This window comes from Ursus arctos, unplaced genomic scaffold, assembly GCF_023065955.2.
Source record: "Ursus arctos isolate Adak ecotype North America unplaced genomic scaffold, UrsArc2.0 scaffold_25, whole genome shotgun sequence".
NCBI classification, from domain to species: Eukaryota; Metazoa; Chordata; class Mammalia; order Carnivora; family Ursidae; genus Ursus; species Ursus arctos.
The window spans coordinates 41,104,912-41,124,327 of record NW_026622930.1 but is presented as its reverse complement, the minus strand read 5'-3'; the positions used below and the strand labels follow the sequence as shown (position 1 = coordinate 41,124,327).

The 19,416-nt window shown below is 37.9% G+C and overlaps 1 protein-coding gene and 1 pseudogene across 4 annotated transcripts in view; both read left to right on the top strand.

Annotated features, from left to right (window-relative positions):
* Positions 1-19,416, top strand: part of DDHD1 (DDHD domain containing 1) — an 86,994-nt gene that overhangs the window by 15,738 nt on the left and 51,840 nt on the right. For all 4 annotated transcript variants that reach the window (XM_044377606.3, XM_044377605.3, XM_026480364.4 and 1 more), the window contains exon 2: positions 15,727-15,900. In XM_044377606.3, the coding sequence (XP_044233541.1) occupies positions 15,727-15,900 (174 nt within the window). The remainder of the gene's footprint in view (positions 1-15,726; positions 15,901-19,416) is intronic.
* On the top strand, positions 13,486-13,620 carry LOC113242423 (U2 spliceosomal RNA; annotated as a pseudogene).

The following is a 19,416-nucleotide window of genomic DNA, read 5'->3' as shown; positions in this document are numbered from 1 at the left end:
CAGATTTAACCACTGCATGTGGTTTTAGAAACTTAAAAAGATATTATGTGAATCAGGCACCTGGGTGGCACAGTTGGTTAAGTGTCTGCTTTTGGCTCAGGTCATGATCCCAGAGTTCTGGGATCGAGCCCCCTTAGCAGGGAGCCTGCTTCTCTGTCTGCCACTCACCCTGCTAATACTCTCTCGTGAGCATGCTCTCTCTCTCTCAAATAAAATCTTTTAAAAAAAGAAAAAGATGTTATGCAAATCAGAATAACACCAAAAGTAGGAATAGGATTTTATAATTTACGAAGTACTTTCGTGTACATTATTTTATTAATCCCTATTATAACCCTGCAATGAGGTAGGATATCCTCATGTTACAAGGTGGTTGCAGAGAGAAGGTAAAGATCAAACTGGAATTAGGCCCAGCCTTCTGAGTCCTTAACTAGTTCCCTTTCTCCTGTATACCATCTATGACCTTTTGTACTATCTGAGCAAATGCGAAGATTATATGCCAACAGTAATTAATGTCCTGGATTATTTTGTAACCTATGTAAGAAATACATGCCCACTTTTATTGCTACATTCCTTCTATTTGATGATTCCTTCCTTCCTTTTTCTTTCTTTCTTTTTTTAGAGTGGGGGAGAGAGGGGCAGAGGGAGAGGGGGAGAGAGGAGCCTGATGCAGGGCTGATTCCACAACCCTGAGGTCATGACCTGAGCTGAAATCAAGAGTCAGATACTCAGTGGACCGAGCCACCCAGGCGCCCCTCTATTTGATGATTTTTAAATATATTCCTCAAATAAGTTTTTTGTGATTTTGGTCTTAGGAATCTCAAGTGTTTTCCTCAACTTCTTTTTGCGTATTTTCAAGTTTTTGCTTTTATGCTTGTTAACATTCTGAATTTTGGCTTTTTCTCCTTTTTCTCTTCCGTTCCTCCTTTTTACAAAAGATTTTGGCTTTTCTTTCGATTTTGACTCAGTTTAGAGCTTACTTTCTGGAATGATCATAGTTCATATTCACCTGAAGAGAAACTGCGTTGACAGATTGACATTTGTTTGCCATCTTCCTAAACTTTGTGCTTCTCTTTTGAAATGTGAATTATTTATTATTTTTTGTAATGTGAATTATTTTCTTTCAATACTTTTTAACTCAGCAGGTCACATGTTATTATTTTCATTCTATAAATATTCATCTAGTGTCTGTTAGGTTACAGAAGAGAGGGATCATCTCTATCTCAGGCTTTCCAGAGAAATACTTGAGTTGGATCTTAAAGGGTGTTACTGGCAGAGGGAATGGCATGGCTAAAAGCCTGGAGTCGTTTTTTGGTTTTTTTTTTAAGATTTATTTGTTTAGAGAGCATACGTGTTGGAGGGGGTGGGCACTTGAGGGCTGGGGGTGGGGCAGAGGGGGAGGGAGAGAGAGAAAGAATCCTCAAGCAGACTCCCTACTGAGTAGGAACACGGGGCTCAGGCAGTGCTCCATCCCAGGACCCTGAGATCATGACCTGAGGTGAAATCAAGAGCCGACGGAGCCACCCAGGTGCCCCGAAGCCTAGAGTCTTGAAGGAGGACTCTTGCATGCAGAGGACTCAGGAGGTTCTGTTTGGTAGGAGCACTGAGAATAAGGCAGAAAAGGGTAGAAGGAAACTGGGTATAGATAGGCAAGGATTAGATTAGGCCTTTTCATACTGGAAATTTAAAATTATCCTGTGAGAATGAAACACTAGAAAGTATAAAATGAGGAAATTGCTTGAGCAGATTTGCATTTTAAATTATGAGTTTGGCAGCAGTGTGGAAGATAAATGGAAATCTAGAAATGTGATGTCGTACTCGGGGAGACTAGCAAAGGAGTTATTGCAGTGTTACAAGGGAAAAACCGGGTCTAGGGCAACACACTTTGAATGGCTATTGGAGGGTTGGAGGAGAATGTAAGGGAGTAGAAGGTACACTATCAATGCAACATGAGTAAAAGGGAGGGTGTCCAGCTCATTCCTAATGCTTTTAACTTGGGTGGATTATGGAGAAAGAACAGGTCCCCCCCCCACAAGTTTGCCTTGGGGTGGCAGAAGGAAGCTAAACAGTTTATTTTGATTGCGCTTAAGGTGCCTAGTGCACACCCAGATGGAATCATCCAGTGGGCAATTGAATATATAGGTCTAGAGCTCAGAAGAAAACAGTGTTGCAATTGAAGATGCAAAGATCCTCATAATTTAAGCCAAGGTCTCTAAAATGAGTATGCAGACACTCTGTTGGGGATATTATAATGAAAATACTTGAATTTATATTTACTTTCTATTTCATCCCTTCAAATTTTCTATTTTTGAATGTTTTCTAATGTATGTATGTAGAAGAGTAATACAGATGCATCATTTAGAAATAAGTATGCATGAAAATGTGCTCAAAATATTTCCAGTAATTACTAATTTAAGCTGGTTGTGAACTAGTGGTCACTTCCGAGCATTTTGCTTTACAGTAATAACCTGGAGAACTTTTAGAAAATACATATTTCTGGACCCTGTCTCTAGAAGACTATGATTTTAAGTGTGTATCAAGGAATCTGAAAAACCCATTTTTAAAATTTAATTCCTCAAGGGATTCTGATAATCGGCCAAGTTTGAGAGAACCAAGGATAAAACTGTGGGAAACATGTATTATGTAGAAAGAGATGAGAAAATAGGTTTGAATGACACTCTACTGATTCTAAAAGTTCCGGCTATGTTCATTTCTATCCTTTTTTTTTTTTTTTAAGATTTTATTTATTTATTCGACAGAGATAGAGACAGCCAGCGAGAGAGGGAACACAAGCAGGGGGAGTGGGAGAGGAAGAAGCAGGCTCATAGCGGAGGAGCCTGATGTGGGGCTCGATCCCACAACGCCGGGATCACGCCCTGAGCCGAAGGCAGACGCCTAACCGCTGTGCCACCCAGGCGCCCCCATTTCTATCCTTTTGATTATAATCTGATGGAGTGGCTATAGTCAATATTGAATTGATTATCTCCATTAAGCTAAAATTAACATAAAAAATTCAAAAGTCTGTTTTTATGTTATAGGCTTCATTTTTGGTTATAGGTGTTTTTCCTATGTCCATGCAGATTATATCAAACATTTTTTAACTAGCCAAGGAACTAGAGAACTTTTTCCTAAGCACGTAAAATTCTGCATTGCCTGGAACCACCCAAATATTAAACTTGGACAGTTAAGAACAAAAGGGCCAATGATTTAAAGCTTTTGTTAACAACATCTAAAATAAGACTTCTGTGAATTAAAATGTGAGAAAAGGATGAAAATGTAATGAGAAGGCCTGAATGGATCATATAGTAAAAATTTTTGAGGACTGCTATGGGCTGAATTTTGTCCTCCCCACAGAATCATAGGGTAGAGCCCTTATCACCACTACCTCAGAATGGAGATAGGGCCTTTAAAAGAGATGATTAAGTTAAAACAAGGCCATTAGCAAGGCACTAATCCAATTTGACTGGTGTCATAAGATGAGGAAATGTGGACACAGAACAAGACTGCGAGGGATGCATAATACAAAGAATCAACCGGTTGAAGCTGGAGGGAGAAGGTGGCCATCTCCAAGCCAAGGAGAGAGGCCTCAGAGGAAGCAAACCTGCAACACCTTAATCTTGGACTTGTAGCCTCCAGAACTGAAGGAAAATAAGTCTCTCTTGTTGAAACCACCCAGAATGTGGTATTTTCTTACGGCAGCCCTGGCAAACTACTGCAAGGCCAGTAACGTGCTTATTAAACTTTGCCAAGCACCATTTATATGTCTGATCCTCTGTTGGTAGAAATTTAGGTCATTTGGTTTGTTTTTATTCTTCTGTTTTCTAGTATAACAATGTTGAGGTAAACATGTTTATCTTCAGACATTTTTACAAGAGTTTATTCTATAAAGCATGTTTCTAGAATTGCTGTATAAGAAGATACCCATATTTTAGGTTTTAAAAGATAGCTGCTAGCCCAGAGTTTGTCAGCCTCAGCGCTGTCAACATTTTGGGTGGATAATTCATCGTTGCTGGGAGGGTGGTGTGAGGTCAGGGAAGCAGTTCTGTGCATTGTAAGATGTTTAGCAACATCTGTGGCCTAGATGCCAGCAGCACTGTCCCACCCCGAAGTTGTGACAATCAAAAATATCTTCAAAGATTGCCAAATGTCAGGACACCTGGGTGGCTCAGTTGGTTAAGCGTCTGCCTTCGGCTCAGGTCATGATCCCAGGGTCCTGGGATCCAGTCCCTCATCGGGCTCCTTCCTCAGCAGGCAGCCTGCTTCTCCCTCTGCCTGTAGCTCCTCCTGCTTATGCTGTCTCCCTCTCTGACAAATAAATAAATAAAATCTTTTAAAAAACAAACAAACAAACAAAAACATTGCCAAATGTCTCCTGATGGGGAGATGGTCCCAAGCCAAGAACCAGAACGCTAGCCCTTCTCTGTTTTCCTGTTCCTGTGCAATACGGACAGCTGGGCTTGGGATGTCAGAGCCCAAGTTGAGTGAAGAGATGTCCGCATGAGAGGCAGCCTAGCATGGATAGTGGAGGCCAGTGGGGGCAGGGAGGTTAGCCACAAGGGATCGTGGTTTATTGTGGGATGTCAAAGCACAAGCTGGATTAGGAGGGTTTCCAGCCATGAGGGCACCCTGGCATGGGGTATTCTGAGCCTCAGGCAGGGTGAAAAGTATGTCCATATTAGAGAGGCAGGAATAGTCCTCTCTAGTCCAAAACAGTGCTTCATTTATATGCTAAAGGCCTATTTAGGGTAGTTTCCTAATATTAGAGCTTGCCCCCTATGGCGATCCATTACTGATTTGATGATTTAATATCTTTTAAAGCATATAATTGGGGATTTTTTTTGACTGACATCTCTATGCTATTTGGAATTATTTTAATAGTAGAAGAAGCTAGCCCAAGAACATAGCTGATAGCTATGTAATGCTCACTTGCTATCACCTGGCAAGTACTCGAACCATGCAGATAATCCCACTTTGTGGCTGACTCTCAGTAACATAATGCTGAGCCAAAGAAACTAAATAGAAGAGTACATACTACATGATTCTATTATATAAGGTACTAGAAAGCAAAAATAATCTGTGGTGCTAGAGGTAGGAATTATGTTTACCCTTGGTGAGGGGTAGCACCTGGAAAGGAGAGGGATGAGGGGGGCTTCTGAAATGTTGATAAAGTTTCCTTTCTTTTTTTTTTTTCCCCTTAAGATTTTATTTATTTATTGGACAGAGAGAGACACAGTGAGAGAGGCAACACTAGCAGGGGGAGTGGGAGAGGGAGAAGCAGGCTTCCCGCTGAGCAGGGAGCCTGACAGTGGGCTCAATCCCAGGACCCTGGGATCATGACCTGAGCCGAAGGCAGACGCTTAACGACTGAGCTAACGACTGAGCCACCCAGGCGCCCCGATAATGTTTTCTTTCTTAATCTGGATGTCGTTAACTTGTAAAAAGCCTTTGAGCTGTATGCATAAGATTAGCACACTTTTCTGTATGTGTGTCATTCTTCAACAGAATGTCCACCCCCCAAAAAATAACCTGTTCTTTTACTCTGGGAAAATAGTCAAACTCTTTCCTATGACTCACATAATTATCAGAAAATAGAATGTTAATGGCTGACAGACCACAGCATAGACCAACTAAATAGGTGGCAAGTACCACTCGAACTGAGGAAGGCCGCCCAGTTTGGAGCACTAATAAAAGTGCTCCGTCGACCAAATTTGCCAGGTGATAGGATAAGCTGAAGGAATATGTTTTATTCAGGCACATTCAGCATACTTTTTTGAAATCCTACTTTATCATAGGTGCTCTTACCTTTTAGGTTTTGGAGGCATCCAAGGACATAGTACCTACATCCAGGGATCCCATGGAAGTGAGGAAGGCTAAGCAGTTGGAATACAGTAACATAAACACTGATAGATGTGCAGAGTTAACTCAGTGAAATCACGGAGAAGGGGGCGCCTGGGTGGCGCAGTCGTTAAGCATCTGCCTTCGGCTCAGGGTGTGATCCCGGCGTTATGGGATTGAGCCCCACATCAGGCTCCTCCGCTATGAGCCTGCTTCTTCCTCTCCCACTCCCCCTGCTTGTGTTCCCTCTCTCGCCGGCTGTCTCTATCTCTGTCAAATAAATAAATAAAATCTTAAAAAAAAAAAAAATCACGGAGAAGGAGAGGTCACCAAAGGATTCCTGAAGGAGAGAAGAATGAAAGTTAGCTAAATGAAGAAAAATGGGAAGAGCATCCAGGGAGAAGGAACAGCACATGCAGGATACAGAAGCACAACTCACATTCAGGGAACTGTTCTAGTTGACAGGGATAGCACAGGCACCATCAGCATTATCTTATATATCATCAAGAGCCTACCCCAAAGCCTGATTCATGGTAGACCTTCAGATATTTAGGTGAATAAATATTAACATAGCATCAGTTATGTGAAGAGGTAGTCAAAGAAAGATCATGAGCTTATAATTCTAAGAAGCTCAGAGTTCATTTAGTAAGTAGTGAGGAGCCATTAAAGAATTTAAGTATTAGAATAACATGATTTGTGGTATTTTAGAAAGGTTCTCTGGGAACTCTGTAAAAGAAGGATCGAGTCGTTCTCTAAAAAGAAGAGAGTAAGTTAGGGGAATTTGTGTATGTGTGTACATGAACGCGTGTACTTACACATACATATGTGTGTGAGCAGGCTTTTGGTGAGAGTTGAAGCTAGGGATACTACATTTAGATAGGAAGTTCCTAAAATAAAACAGAAATGATAAGAGTGTGAACTTAGACTGTGGACCCAATGAATATGGGGTGAATTTGAAGGTGATTTAGGAGATACAATAGTGATTAATGTCTGGTTATAAGAAGCATTTGAGGAGGAGGCATCATGGATGACCCCCAGAGTTCTGTGTTGGGTGACTGGTTGAATACTGTCAGCACACTGTTTGCTATGAAGGGGAATACGAATCAAGTAACAGGCTTGTGTTCCATTTTGTTTTCCAGGAATCTAGTGTGTTCCGTGGCTACTTATGATTCTGGTAATTTTGATCTGTCTACTGGGAGACGTTTAGTTGGCAGTTGAATATTTGGACAAGACAGAGGTCTGAGCCAGAAAGATGATACAGTATTTGATAGCATACTGGTAGCATTTAAAGCTTGGGTAAAACTCCCCAAACATCTATCAGTAGAATACATGTTTAGATTTATTAGGCTAAAGAGAGGAAAAGAGTTAGAAGTGCAGATGTTTGCTATAAACGTGTTTAACTGTTTTTCACTCTGCCTTTTTCCTTCTCTGGTTTTTATGGGGAGCCGTGGTTGGCTCTGGTTTGTAAGTCTCGTAATAGACTGTCAATATAAAATCTCCCAAATTACTTGTTTTCAAATTACCAACACAGCTTAACAGCCTGTATTTCTCGGGGAGAAGGCTAAAAAAGGATTTTTCTTTCTTGAGAAGGTTGTATTGTATAGTAGGAAGAGCTTAGATGAACATTGGAGTCAAAGTTTGTAGGAATCCTGCTTCTTGTATTATTTAGCTATGTGCCTTTGGACAAGTTATTTAGTTTCACTAAGACTTAGCTTATTTATTTGTAAAACTGCAGTAAATATAGCTATCTTTTAAGATTATTATAAAAATTAAATGAGATGAGCTTTTGGGTCTGGAAGATGATGGCAACTGTCCAAATGTAAATCTCTCTACACATCCTCCCCAAAAGCCGTAAGACCAAACAGGACCACACACGTACAGGCACACACACAGCCCATATATAAACCCCACCTTCAGTATTACTACAACATAGATAATACCATGAATTTTAAATTGTTTTTATGTAAAGAACAAATTACAACGGTTCCTATTGCTGCTTTAAGCCTCTGAGTCTGAAAAGTGGGGCAAGGAGAGGCTTAAGGGACGTTGAAGACAGAGGAAAGGAGATCGGGGGTTTACAATGAAGCACAAGCACAATGACCCTCAGAAAGAAAACATCCCCCACATAACTGGGAAAATACAGACACAGGCCTGGACTTAGGAATTCATAGCACTAGCTATAGGGAATGTGTGTGAAAGAGAGGGACCACTAGCAGCATCAGAGAAACATTGCTCCTGGGAAAGGAGACAGAGAAAGAATGGTGCCCCTTGGAGCCATTGCAGGGAAAGGAAAGAAGAAAGTAAGGAGAAAATAAGTGTCCTGGAGAAATCAAAGAGAAATAAGACACACAGGAGCAATACCCACCCACCCACCACCACCCCTACGACCACCATAACATCATCCATTAAAACAGCTGCTTTTACTAATCCGCAGAAGCAGACAGTCTTCCAACTAAGAACTCTGCATAAAGTGCTCAGGAATAGAAATAAATTAGATGCTATACAAAGCTACCTTAAGAGTAATACAGAAAATATGAACCAACATATTTCCACTGATAAAAATTCTTTCCCAAAAAGGAAACACAAAACAGAGGAAAACTCTTATTTTTTTAATAACAGTTTAATTAATGTACAGTGTTATATTAGTTTCTGGTGTACAACATAATGATTCACCAATTCTGTACATTATCCCGGTACTCAGCACGCTGAGTGTACTCTTAATCCCCTTCATCTCTTTCACCCATTCCCCACTCACTGCCCCTCTGGTAACCATTAGTTTGTTCTCTGTATTTAAGAGTATTTTTTCATTTGTCTCTTTTTTTATTTGTTCCTTTGTTTTGTTTCTTACATTCCACATGTGAATGAAGTCATATGGTATTTGTTTTTCTCTGTCATATTTCACTAACATTATATGCCCTAGATCCATCCATGTTGTTGCAAATGGCAAGATATCATTCTTTTTATGGCTGAGTAATATTCCTCTGTGTGTGTGTGTGTGTGTGTGTGTGTGTGTGTGTGTGAGAGAGAGAGAGAGAGAGAGAGAGATCTTTATCCATTCTTCTATCAATGGACACTTGCATTGCTTCCATAACTTGACCACTGTAAAAAAAAAATGATAAACATAGATGCACATATATATCTTTTCAAAATAGCATTTTCCTATTCTTTGGGTAAATATCCAGTAGTGGAATTAATGGATCTTATGGTAATTGTATTTTAAATTTTTTGAGGTACCTCCATCCTGTTTTCCACAGTGGCTGCACCAGTTTGCATTCCCACCAATAGTGTACAAGGGTTCCTTTTTCTCTACATCCTCTTCAACACTTGTTTCTTCTGTTTTTGATTTTAGCCACCCTGACAGGTATGAGGTAATATCTTATTGTTTGCATTTCCCTGGCACATCTTTTCATGTGTCTCTTGGCCATCTCCTCTGTATGTCTTCTTTGGAGAAATGTCTGTTCATGTCTTCTGCTCATTTTTTATTTGGATTATTTGATTTTTTGGTGTCGAGTTGTATAAGTTCTTTATATATTTTAGATACCCCTTATTGGATAAATCATTTGCAAATATCTTCTCCCATTCAGTAGGTTGTCTTTTTGCTTTGTTGTTTCCTTTGCTGTGCAGAAGCGTTTTATTTTTATGTAGTCCCAGTAGTTTATTTTTGCTTTTGTTTCCCTTGCCTTAGGAGACCTACATAGAAAAATGTTCGCTACCACCAATGTCAGAGAAATTGCTACCTTTGCTCTCTGCTGGGATTTCTATGGTTTCAGGTCTCACATTTACATCTTTAGTCCATTCTGAGTTTATTTTTGTGTATGGTTTAAGAAAGTGGTCCAGTTTCATTCTTTTGCATATAGCTGTCCAATTTTCCCAATATCCATTTGTTGAAAAGACTGTCTTTTTCCCATTGCATATTCTCACCTCTTTTGTTGTAGATTAATTGACAGTATGATTGTGATTTTATTTCTGGGCATTCTGTTCTGTTTCATTGATCTATGTGCGTGTCAGTTTTTGTGCCAATATCATACTGTTTTGATTACTACTGCTTTGTAGTGTATCTTAAAATCTGTGATTATGATTAACACTAGTTTTGATTTTGATTGGGATATCATTACATCTGTAGACTGCTTTCGGTAGTATGGATATTTTAACAGTATTTGTTCTTCCATTCCATGACTATGGAATCTCTGTTTCTTTGTGTCATATTTAACTTCTTTCATTGGTGTTGTTGTTGTTTTTTTTTTTAATTTTATTTATTTGAGAGAGAGAGTGAGCGAGAGAGAGCATGAGTAGGGGTAGAGAGAAAGGGAGAAGCAGACTCCCCTGCTGAGCTGGGAGCCCAATGCGGGGTCGGTCCCAGGACCTTGAGATCATGACCTGAGCTGAAGGCAGATACCCAACCAGCTGAGCCACCCAGGCACCCCCATTGGTGTTCTTTTATAGTTTTCAGAGTCCAGGTCTTTCACCTCTTTGGTTGAGTTTATTTCTAGGTTTTTATTATTTTTGAGCAATTGTAAATGAGATTGTTTTATGAATTTCTCTTTCTCCTACTTTATTATTGTATAAAAATGCAGTGGATTTCTGTATATGGATTTTATATCATGAGACCTTAATTCATTTATCTGTTCTAATGGTTTTTTTGGTGGAGTCGTTAGGGTTTTCTGTATATAGTATCATGTCATCTGAAAATAGTGTTTTACTTCTTTCTCACCAGTTTGGATGCCTTTCACTTCTTTTTCTTGTCTGATGCCTGTGGCTAGGACTTCTAGTACTGTGTTGAATAAAAGTAGGGGAAGTAGACATTCTTGTCTTCTTCCTGATCTTAGGGGGAAAAGCTCTCAGTTTTCACCGAGTATGATGTTAGCTGTGGGTTTTTCATATATGGTCTTTGTTATGTTGAGGTATGTTCCCTCTAAACCTACTTTGTTGAGGGTTTTTATCATGAATGGATATTGCCCTTTGTCAAATGTTTTTTCTGAATCTATTGAAATGATTATATGGTTTTTATCTTTTATTGATGTGAAGTATCATGTTGACTGATTCATGAATAATTGAACCACCCTTGCGTCTCGGGAATAAATCCCACTTGCTCGTAGTGAATGGTTTTTTTAATATATTTTTGGATTCAATTTACTTATATTTTGCTGAGGATTTTTGCATCTATGTTCATCAGAGATATTGGCCTATAGCTCTCTTTTTTTGTAGTGTCTTTATCTGGTTTTGGTATAGGGTAATGCTGGCCTCGTAGGGTGAATTTGGAAGCTTTCCTTCCTCTTCTATTTTTTGACATAGTTTGAGAGAAGTATGTATTAACTCTTCTTTAAATGTTTGGTAAAATTCACCAGTGAAGCCATCTGTCCTGGACTTTTGTTTGTTGGGAGATTTTTGAATACTGATTTAGTTTTGTTGCTGGTAATTGGTCTGTTCAAATTTTCTATTTCTTCCTGATTCTGTTTTGGGAAGTTATATGTGTTTAGAAATTAAGACATGTTTTCTACATTGCCCAGTTTGTTGGCATGTAATTTTTTATAACGTTCCCTTATATGTTTGTATTTCTGTGGTGTTACAGAAAGAGCTTAGATGAACATTGTATTTCTATTGTGTTGGTTGTTATTTTTCTTTCATTTCCGATCTTATTCGAGTCTTTTTATGATGAGTCTGGCTAAAAATTTATCAATTTTTTTCTCTTTTCAAAGAACCAGCTTCTGGTTTCATTGATCTGTTCTATTTTTTTAATTTCTATTTTGTTTATTTCTGCTTTAATCCTTTAATTTCCTTCCTTCTACTGTTTTTGGGTTTTGTTTTCCTTTTTCTAGATCCTTTAGATGAAAGGTTAGGTTGTTTGAGATTTTTCTTGTTTCTTGAGGTAGGCTTAATGACTGAGCCACCCAGGCACCCCCCCTTTGACTGATTTTTATAGATATACTTAATTTTACTGCTTTTATGCTTCCTACTGTTCTTACTCCTGCTAATGGTCTTTCCTTTCCAAAGAGTGCCCTTTAACATTCTTGAAAGGCTGGTTTGGTGGTGATGAATTCCTTTAATTCTTGTTTGTCTATCTCTCCTTCTCTTCTGAATGATAGCCTTGCTGGATAGAGTATGCTTGGTTGCAGGGTTTTTTCTTTCAGCACTTTGACTATATCATGCCACTCCCTTCTCACCTGCAATTTTTTTTTTTGCTAAAAAATATCAGCTCACAGCCTTATGGAGTTCCCTTGCATTTAAGTGTTTTCTTTTCTCTTGCTGATTTAAAATTCTCTCTTTATCACTATACTTTGCCATTTTAATTACTATGTGTCTTGGTGTGGACCTCCTTGGGTTGATTTTGTTGGGGGTTCTCTGTGCCTCCTGGATCTGGATTTCTGTTTCCTTCCCCAGATTCAGAAAGTTTTCCACTATTATTTCCTCAAAATACATTCTCTGCACTGTTTTCTCTATCTTCTTCTGGAATCCCTGTAATTTGAAAGTTACTGCACTTGATGGTGTTATTGAGTGTCCTTAATCTATTCTTATTTTTTCTTTTTCTTTTTTCTTCCCTCTGTTCAGCTTGATTGTTTTTCATTACTCTTTCCTTCAGGTTGCCAATCCATTCTTCTTCCCTTTAGTGTACTGTTTATTCCCTCTAATGTATTTTTGATTTTAGTTATTGAGTTCATCTCTGATTCTTTTTCATGTTTTCTCTTTGTTGATGTTCTCACTGAGGTCCTCTACTCTTTTTTGAAGTCCAGTGAATATCTTTATGGCCATTACTTTAATTCTCTAGCAGGCATATTACTTATCCCATTTCATTTAGCTTTCTTGTTGTGTTTTGTCCTATTCTTTATTTGGGACATATTCCTGTCTCCTCATTTTGTCTAACTCTCTGTTTCTATGTGTTAGGTAAACTGGCTACATCTCCTGCTCCTGACAGTAGTGGCCTTAAGATGAAGATTCCTGTAGTGCCCTGCAGTGCAGTGTCCCCTGTTCACCAGAACCTGGCACTTCAGGTGTCTCTTATGTGTGTTGCTTATGCCCTACTATTGTGGTGAGCCACACTGCCTTCAGTCCAGTCATCTGCAGTGACTCCCCTTGCCTGTTGCAGGCAAGGTTTGGTCCTTGTGTGGTTAATGGGCCAGTCTGGGGCTGCCTTGGGCTTGAGTGGAGTCAGACCAGGCATTTGTCAGAGATGCAGGATCACTGAACTGCGGGGTGCTTTCTCTTTGTTGTCGCCTCAGAAGCTTTTGTTGGTACGTGGGACCTGCAGTCAGACCCCATGTCTGGCCTCTGACTACTGCTGGGGCTGCAGTCCGATTGTTGTATGTGGTTGTCTTCCCCTCTCCCTGGGGCAGGAGTCACTTTGGAGCGGTGCTGGCCTCTGTTGGGGCTACTTGCACACTGCCACACTTGTTGCTTTGAATGGACTCCTGCTGAGGGTTTGTGGGAGGGGCAGGTCCACAGGAAAGAGCTCTGTTAACAAGCTAGGTGGAGAGAGTTCCCAGTGGTTCCCCCAGGTGTCTGTATATCTAGGCTAGGAGGAGGGAAATGGCACCCTCCAGCTCTTTTGCTCTTGGAGAAGTCTCTTAAAAATCCCTGTCTCTCCAGCATACATTCTGAGATTCACAAATGAATCTTCCCCAGGTGTTTTTTAAACTGCTCTTTCTAATCTGTGTCTCAATCGCTTCTCAGCCTTTTGGCTAAGATCAAGTGTAGTATCTAATCTGTGTCTCAGTGGGGCTCTTTTCTTACTGTCTCTTTTCAGTCAGGGACTCACTTTCTATCACTCTCTGGCTCTCCCAGAGCCAAGCCCACTGTTTTTTAAAGTTCCAGTTTTCAATCCCCACTGATTGTAAGAACTCGAGATGTTAAGACCCTCTGGTTTTCAAAGCCATACGTTATGAGGATTCCTCTTCCCAGTGCAGGTCCCCCGTGCCTGGTGAGGTGTCTGCTCCTCTCCCTCTCTGTGCCTGCAGCATCACTTCCTCCTGCAGACAGTCTCCCAGTCAGTTTGGTTCCCAACCACGTCTCCACCCTTCCTACCCTCGTTCTTGTGACCTCGTGGCTATATTTATCTGTGGAGAGTCTTCAGGTTGTTTTCTGGGTTATTTACACTGATGTGGGTGTTACCTAGTTGTATCCGTGGGATGAGGTGAGCTTAGGATCCTCCTAATCCACCATCATCTCCAGAAGTTTCAGGAAACAAATACTCCAACTGAATAAAAAAATTTTCAAACTTGTGCACATACTAATAGGGGCATTGACGTAAGAGGCATTGATAAAAGGAAGGAAAATAATGGAAAAGATGCAGAAAGAAGTAAAAAACTTGAGAAAGAAAGTGTATGAAATACAATATAGGCAAAGGAAGACCCAACATATCTACAATTAGAGTTCCCAAAGGGGAGAAATCAGTGGAACAGAATTAATGACTAAACCATAATCCAAGGAAGCTTTTTAGAAACAAGAGAAAAACTAAAATCTATATGTTAAAAGAGCCCACCTGGACAGATTGATCCAGAAAATGAACTCTTAGTCAAAAATATTAGACTTTAAAGGCAATTTTTTTTTTCTGTCCTCTGGGGTAAGGAGTGAGCAGGAGATCACTTTACTTATAAAAAAAAAAATAGACATGTCAGACTTCTCAAGAATAATATACCAAGAAAAGCTACCGTAGAGCAACATTTTTAAAAGCTCAAGGGAACAGGGGCCCCTGGGTGGCACAGTCGTTAAGCGTCTGCCTTCGGCTCAGGGTGTGATCCCGGCATTATAGGATCCAGGCCCGCATTGGGCTCCTCCGCTGGGAGCCTGCTTCTTCCTCTCCCACTCCCCCTGCTTGTGTTCCCTCTCTCGCTGGCTGTCTCTCTCTCTGTCAAATAAATAAATAAAATCTTTAAAAAAAAAAAAAAAAAGCTCAAGGAAACAAAATTCAGGCTTAAGATGTATTTGTAGTTCTTTTTGTTTACAGGATGTATCCTAATATATACGTAAAATTTACTGTGTTTTAAACCCACTTGAAATAATTTTTCTGTATATGGTTAAACCACCAAATCTCTACATAATTAAGTTCATTTGTTTTATTTTGCTTTTTATTTTTAGGGTTTATTTCCATTTTTTTTTTTTTTGCTTTATTTTTTTACAAATCTTAAAGGATTCAAGGAAACATAACTGACAGTTACATTAGTTAAAATAAAAATAAATAGGGGTGCCTTGGTGGCTTAGTTAAGTATCCCAACTCTTGATCTCAGCTTAGGTCTTGATCTTGGGGTCCTGAGTTCAAGCCCTGCATTGGGCTCCACACTGGGCATGGAGGGAAAGGAAGAAAGGAAGGGGGAGGGGAGAGGTGGAAGGAAGGAAGGCTTATAGGAACAATGTATAATCAAAGGAATGTTTATAGTTTTTCAAGAAAATTTTCTACTCAATTTTTTTCTAAAATGGGTAAGGAATTTACTACAATTAAATGTATCAGCTATTCCTATATTCTAACTGGGAGTCTGTAACCTTCAAGGCAGCCCTAAAAAGTGCAACACACTACTACCACACACACTATTTCTGAATTACTTCTGGGAGCATATATCAGTATTTTCTAAGACATTGGAACTATCACCAGAGTCTTGCATGAACTTGTCTTAACCCCATCGCCTACTAATTTGGGTTACTCAGGGCCTCAGTTACGAAGATAACTGCTCATCTACCTTTCTAATGCCAAAGTAATTTTTGTGTATCATATCCAATATAAATAAAATGATATACTGTAAAAAATATATACTATGGCTTGAAATCTGAAATTTAAAACTTTAAATGATTCTGCTGGGTCATGGAAGTTTTTGCCACAGTAGCAACAAAACATAAAATTATAGTTACTATGTCTCTTTCATGGAGGTTGTATCCTAAAATGTAGAATTCTGTGTTTTCTCTTTTCAGAGGCAGATAAAATACCAGTAATGCGTGGACAGTGGTTTATTGATGGTACTTGGCAGCCTCTAGAAGAAGAAGAAAGTAATTTAATTGAGCAAGAACATCTCAGCTGTTTTAGAGGTCAGCAGATGCAGGAAAATTTTGATATTGAAGTGTCAAAATCCATAGATGGAAAAGACGGTAAGACCAATTAATACATTTAATATGTTGTAAGTAACTTCAAGTTACTTACAAGTAACTTCAAGTAAGTTCCTGATGAAGTTTAGAGTAGTTCTTAATTTTGCATAGTAATTCATGAGTGTTAGAATTTATAAAATTTCTGATTTAAACATTTTATTATTTTAGAATTTAATACTGCTATGAATTTCTAAACTGTCCCAATTGTTATTTTACTTAATATACGTGTTCATTGGCATGACACTAACATAACTTACTATTGTACAAATTGTTATATGTTCTGTGAATTAGTCCTTTTCAGTCGTTTGTAATTACCAACGAAATATGAATCTACAAAAAATCTGTCATTATATCAAAAGGGCAGTTTCGTTAATATTTTAATATTGGTTCTTTTCCTGAAGTTAAAAAAAAAAACAACACTTAATTTCCTTTGTATAAGTACCTTTAGGTTGTCTCCATATTGAGAACCCCATCAACTTTTAAGTCTACTCTTTATATTCCCTTACTCAGCATTTGGATTTGTTTGCAATAACTTAAAATATTTATATAATAGCCAAGATTGCCATGTTTCATTATGTGTCTGATCTTGAGTAAAATTCAAAATGTGTGGTAAAGTTAAAAATACTTCTATTGTTCCATTTACTGCAGGCAGTGGGATCAGCTATTCTGGTGAGTATAATAATATAGGTAGACTAGAATTTGTAGATTTCTCTAAATATTTTTTTCTAAAATATGTTTTTCTAAAATATTTTTTTCGAAAATAATATTTCTTCTTCTGTGCTTGCCTTTATTTTGGAGGTTTCTTGGCAAGCCCTGTTGAAAGTAGTGAATTAAAATATGAATTAGTGATTTTTTTTTTCCCCTTCTCATAAAACATCTCTAAAGCAGAAAAACTCAGTATTGATCAAGTAATTCACAGAACGCAGCTTGGAAAAAATTATGTGGTTGGAAGTAATTGTTCACATGACATAATTAATGGCAAAACAATAAGCTTTAAATTGGCTTATTTTTTTTTTCTTATTGTTAGTAACAAACATCCTAAGTCTTTTCTTTCTCCTTCTCTTTCTCTCTGAACACACACACATACACACACACACACATGCTAACATTCATGACACAAACAAGGAAACTGTATAGTTTAGTTTATACCAAATTAACATAACTTTTGTGTCTAGTTGATTAGAAGTCTACGTAAGTGAGGAAAGCTGTGGCTCATCAGCACTACCAAACTAAGATTGCTGGTGGAGAAGGCCGAATTCTAGACTTCTTTCTGTTAATTCTCCTTCAGTCCTCCCTCAGAAATGGCAGTTCATCTTAACAAACCCAGGTTAGCCACTCGAATTCCTTATTATTAGTGTAGGGGGAAAAAACTTAAGAGCTTGGAAGAGAAAAAGGATGAGTATAAAAAATAAAAATATAAGTAGATTATTCCCCTTTCTTGTACTGTATTCAAAATATTCTTTTTCCTCTTGCTAATTTATCTTATAGAAGTTAGTCATCAGCTCTGTTTAATTTCTAGATCATATCTATTTGGAATCTTGTTTTTATTACAATAAAAATTAGAATTTTGTGTGTCTTTTTTACTTCTACTGCCTATCAGAATGTTAAGTATGGCAGGATACTTCAATTTTCCTCACAGTGCCCTGATTTTAATGAGTCAGTCATTTAAATTAAGTCTGATAAAGAACATGGTGTATTTGTGTGAGTAGATTTTTAGAATGTCTTTGAGTATGTGTGTTGATTCTAGAGTGTCAGTTTAGGGTATTACAGTAATATTTTTTGCTAGCTTTAAGGATATACTCTGGCAAAATTCTCATTAGTAATAGAAAAATTTTAAGCTGTTAGAACATTTTTGCATTGTGATCTTTCTAAATGATGATTCTTTAAGGTTCATTAGAAGAAAAAATGGTTTTTTAAAATATACTGTGGCATGTAACTAAAGCTTCAGCATATGTCGTTATTAACGATTAAGTTCAATTTAGTATATATACTGTTGTCATAAATTTACAGCCATTTTACTTGTTATTCTTTTTTATGTGAAACATACATTTCTTTGTTAAGATGTGATACTTCACTTTGGAGATTATGGGAAATTTTGTAGTACATTTGAAAATTATCACTGGTCTTAAGGAAAGAACATTTGCTGTCCAAAAAGCCACCACTGTTAGAAAAATCAAATTTACCATATCTGCAAAGATAAAAACATAATCTTTTATTTTGCTTCTTACCTCCAACCTTCTGAAATTTCATATTTCATTAATTAGGGTAAAAATTTCTTTTCCACCTAAATTTTCTCATGTACATATGAGAAAGCCTTGACTCTTCATATCGTCAGGAGGTTTTAAATGTTTCCATATGCAGATAGTACTGTGCTAGGCACTTTTGTGAAAGATACAGGGTTTTGACCCTCAAGAAGTTTTGGGGAAGACAAAGCCAAAGATGAGAGTAGTCATAAAGAGTGAGTATAAGATAACACAGTAAACGGTGAATACAGAATTAGATATTCTGCAAACAGACTTGGAATACAGAGAGTTTGCAATCACAGTGACGTGGAGTTTTTCAGATATGGCTTTCTGGAAAAATCCCATTTAATAATTAAAAACATTTTAAAATATTGTATCTAGGAACTCTTAAGTGCTCTGTGGAATTTTTTTTCCTCTGGAATTTCAAAGAAACTAAACAGAGTTCTTGCCTTGAAGGACATTAAAATAATTCCTTTTCTTTCTGACCTTATCTGTGTTTTGGTTAGGGTAGCTGATGCCACAAATAAATTGAATTTTTTAATATTTTCTCCTTGTTAATTTTCCTACTAATCTCAAAGTAAGCCTTGAAATAGATTGATGAAGGTTTAGCATAACTTTTTTAGCGTAAAAGTAAAGATAACCTGTAAAAGCATCATTACTTTTTGTGATTTAGATACTTTAATCTAAATTTTGTTTTCTGTTAGAGTTAAAATAAAAATTGATTCTCTTCCCACCCCACCTTCTAGCAGCCTAACAAATGGAAGTCTAGAGTTTCACTGTGGATGAATTCTACAAATAAAATCAGCCCTTCAAATAAGTAATTTTGAAAATACTTGAACATGGTGCCAGATTAGTGTTTGACTCACTTTGTAATTTATCCAAGCAATAATCAGTTTTAAAAAGGTTAAACTAAATGGGTTAGTCCTGTACTTCACCCTGACCAAAGAATGCATAATATCAATCCAATCATGAGAAAACATCAAATAAACTCAAGGGACATTCTACAAAATAACTGATCAGAGCTCTTCAAAAGTGTTAAGGGGTCTAATTAACTATAGCTAGATAAGGGGAACCCTTTCACAATGTATATCAATTTACTATGATGTACACGTTAAATACCTTATACTTTTGTCAATTATACCTCAATAAAGATGATTTTTTTAAGTGTCAAGGTTATGAAAGAAAAGTCCAGTAGGTGCATTAAAATGAAATAGTAAAAAATATTTAATTAACCCAAAAGAAATCAGGAAAGGAGAAACAAGAAACAAAATACAGA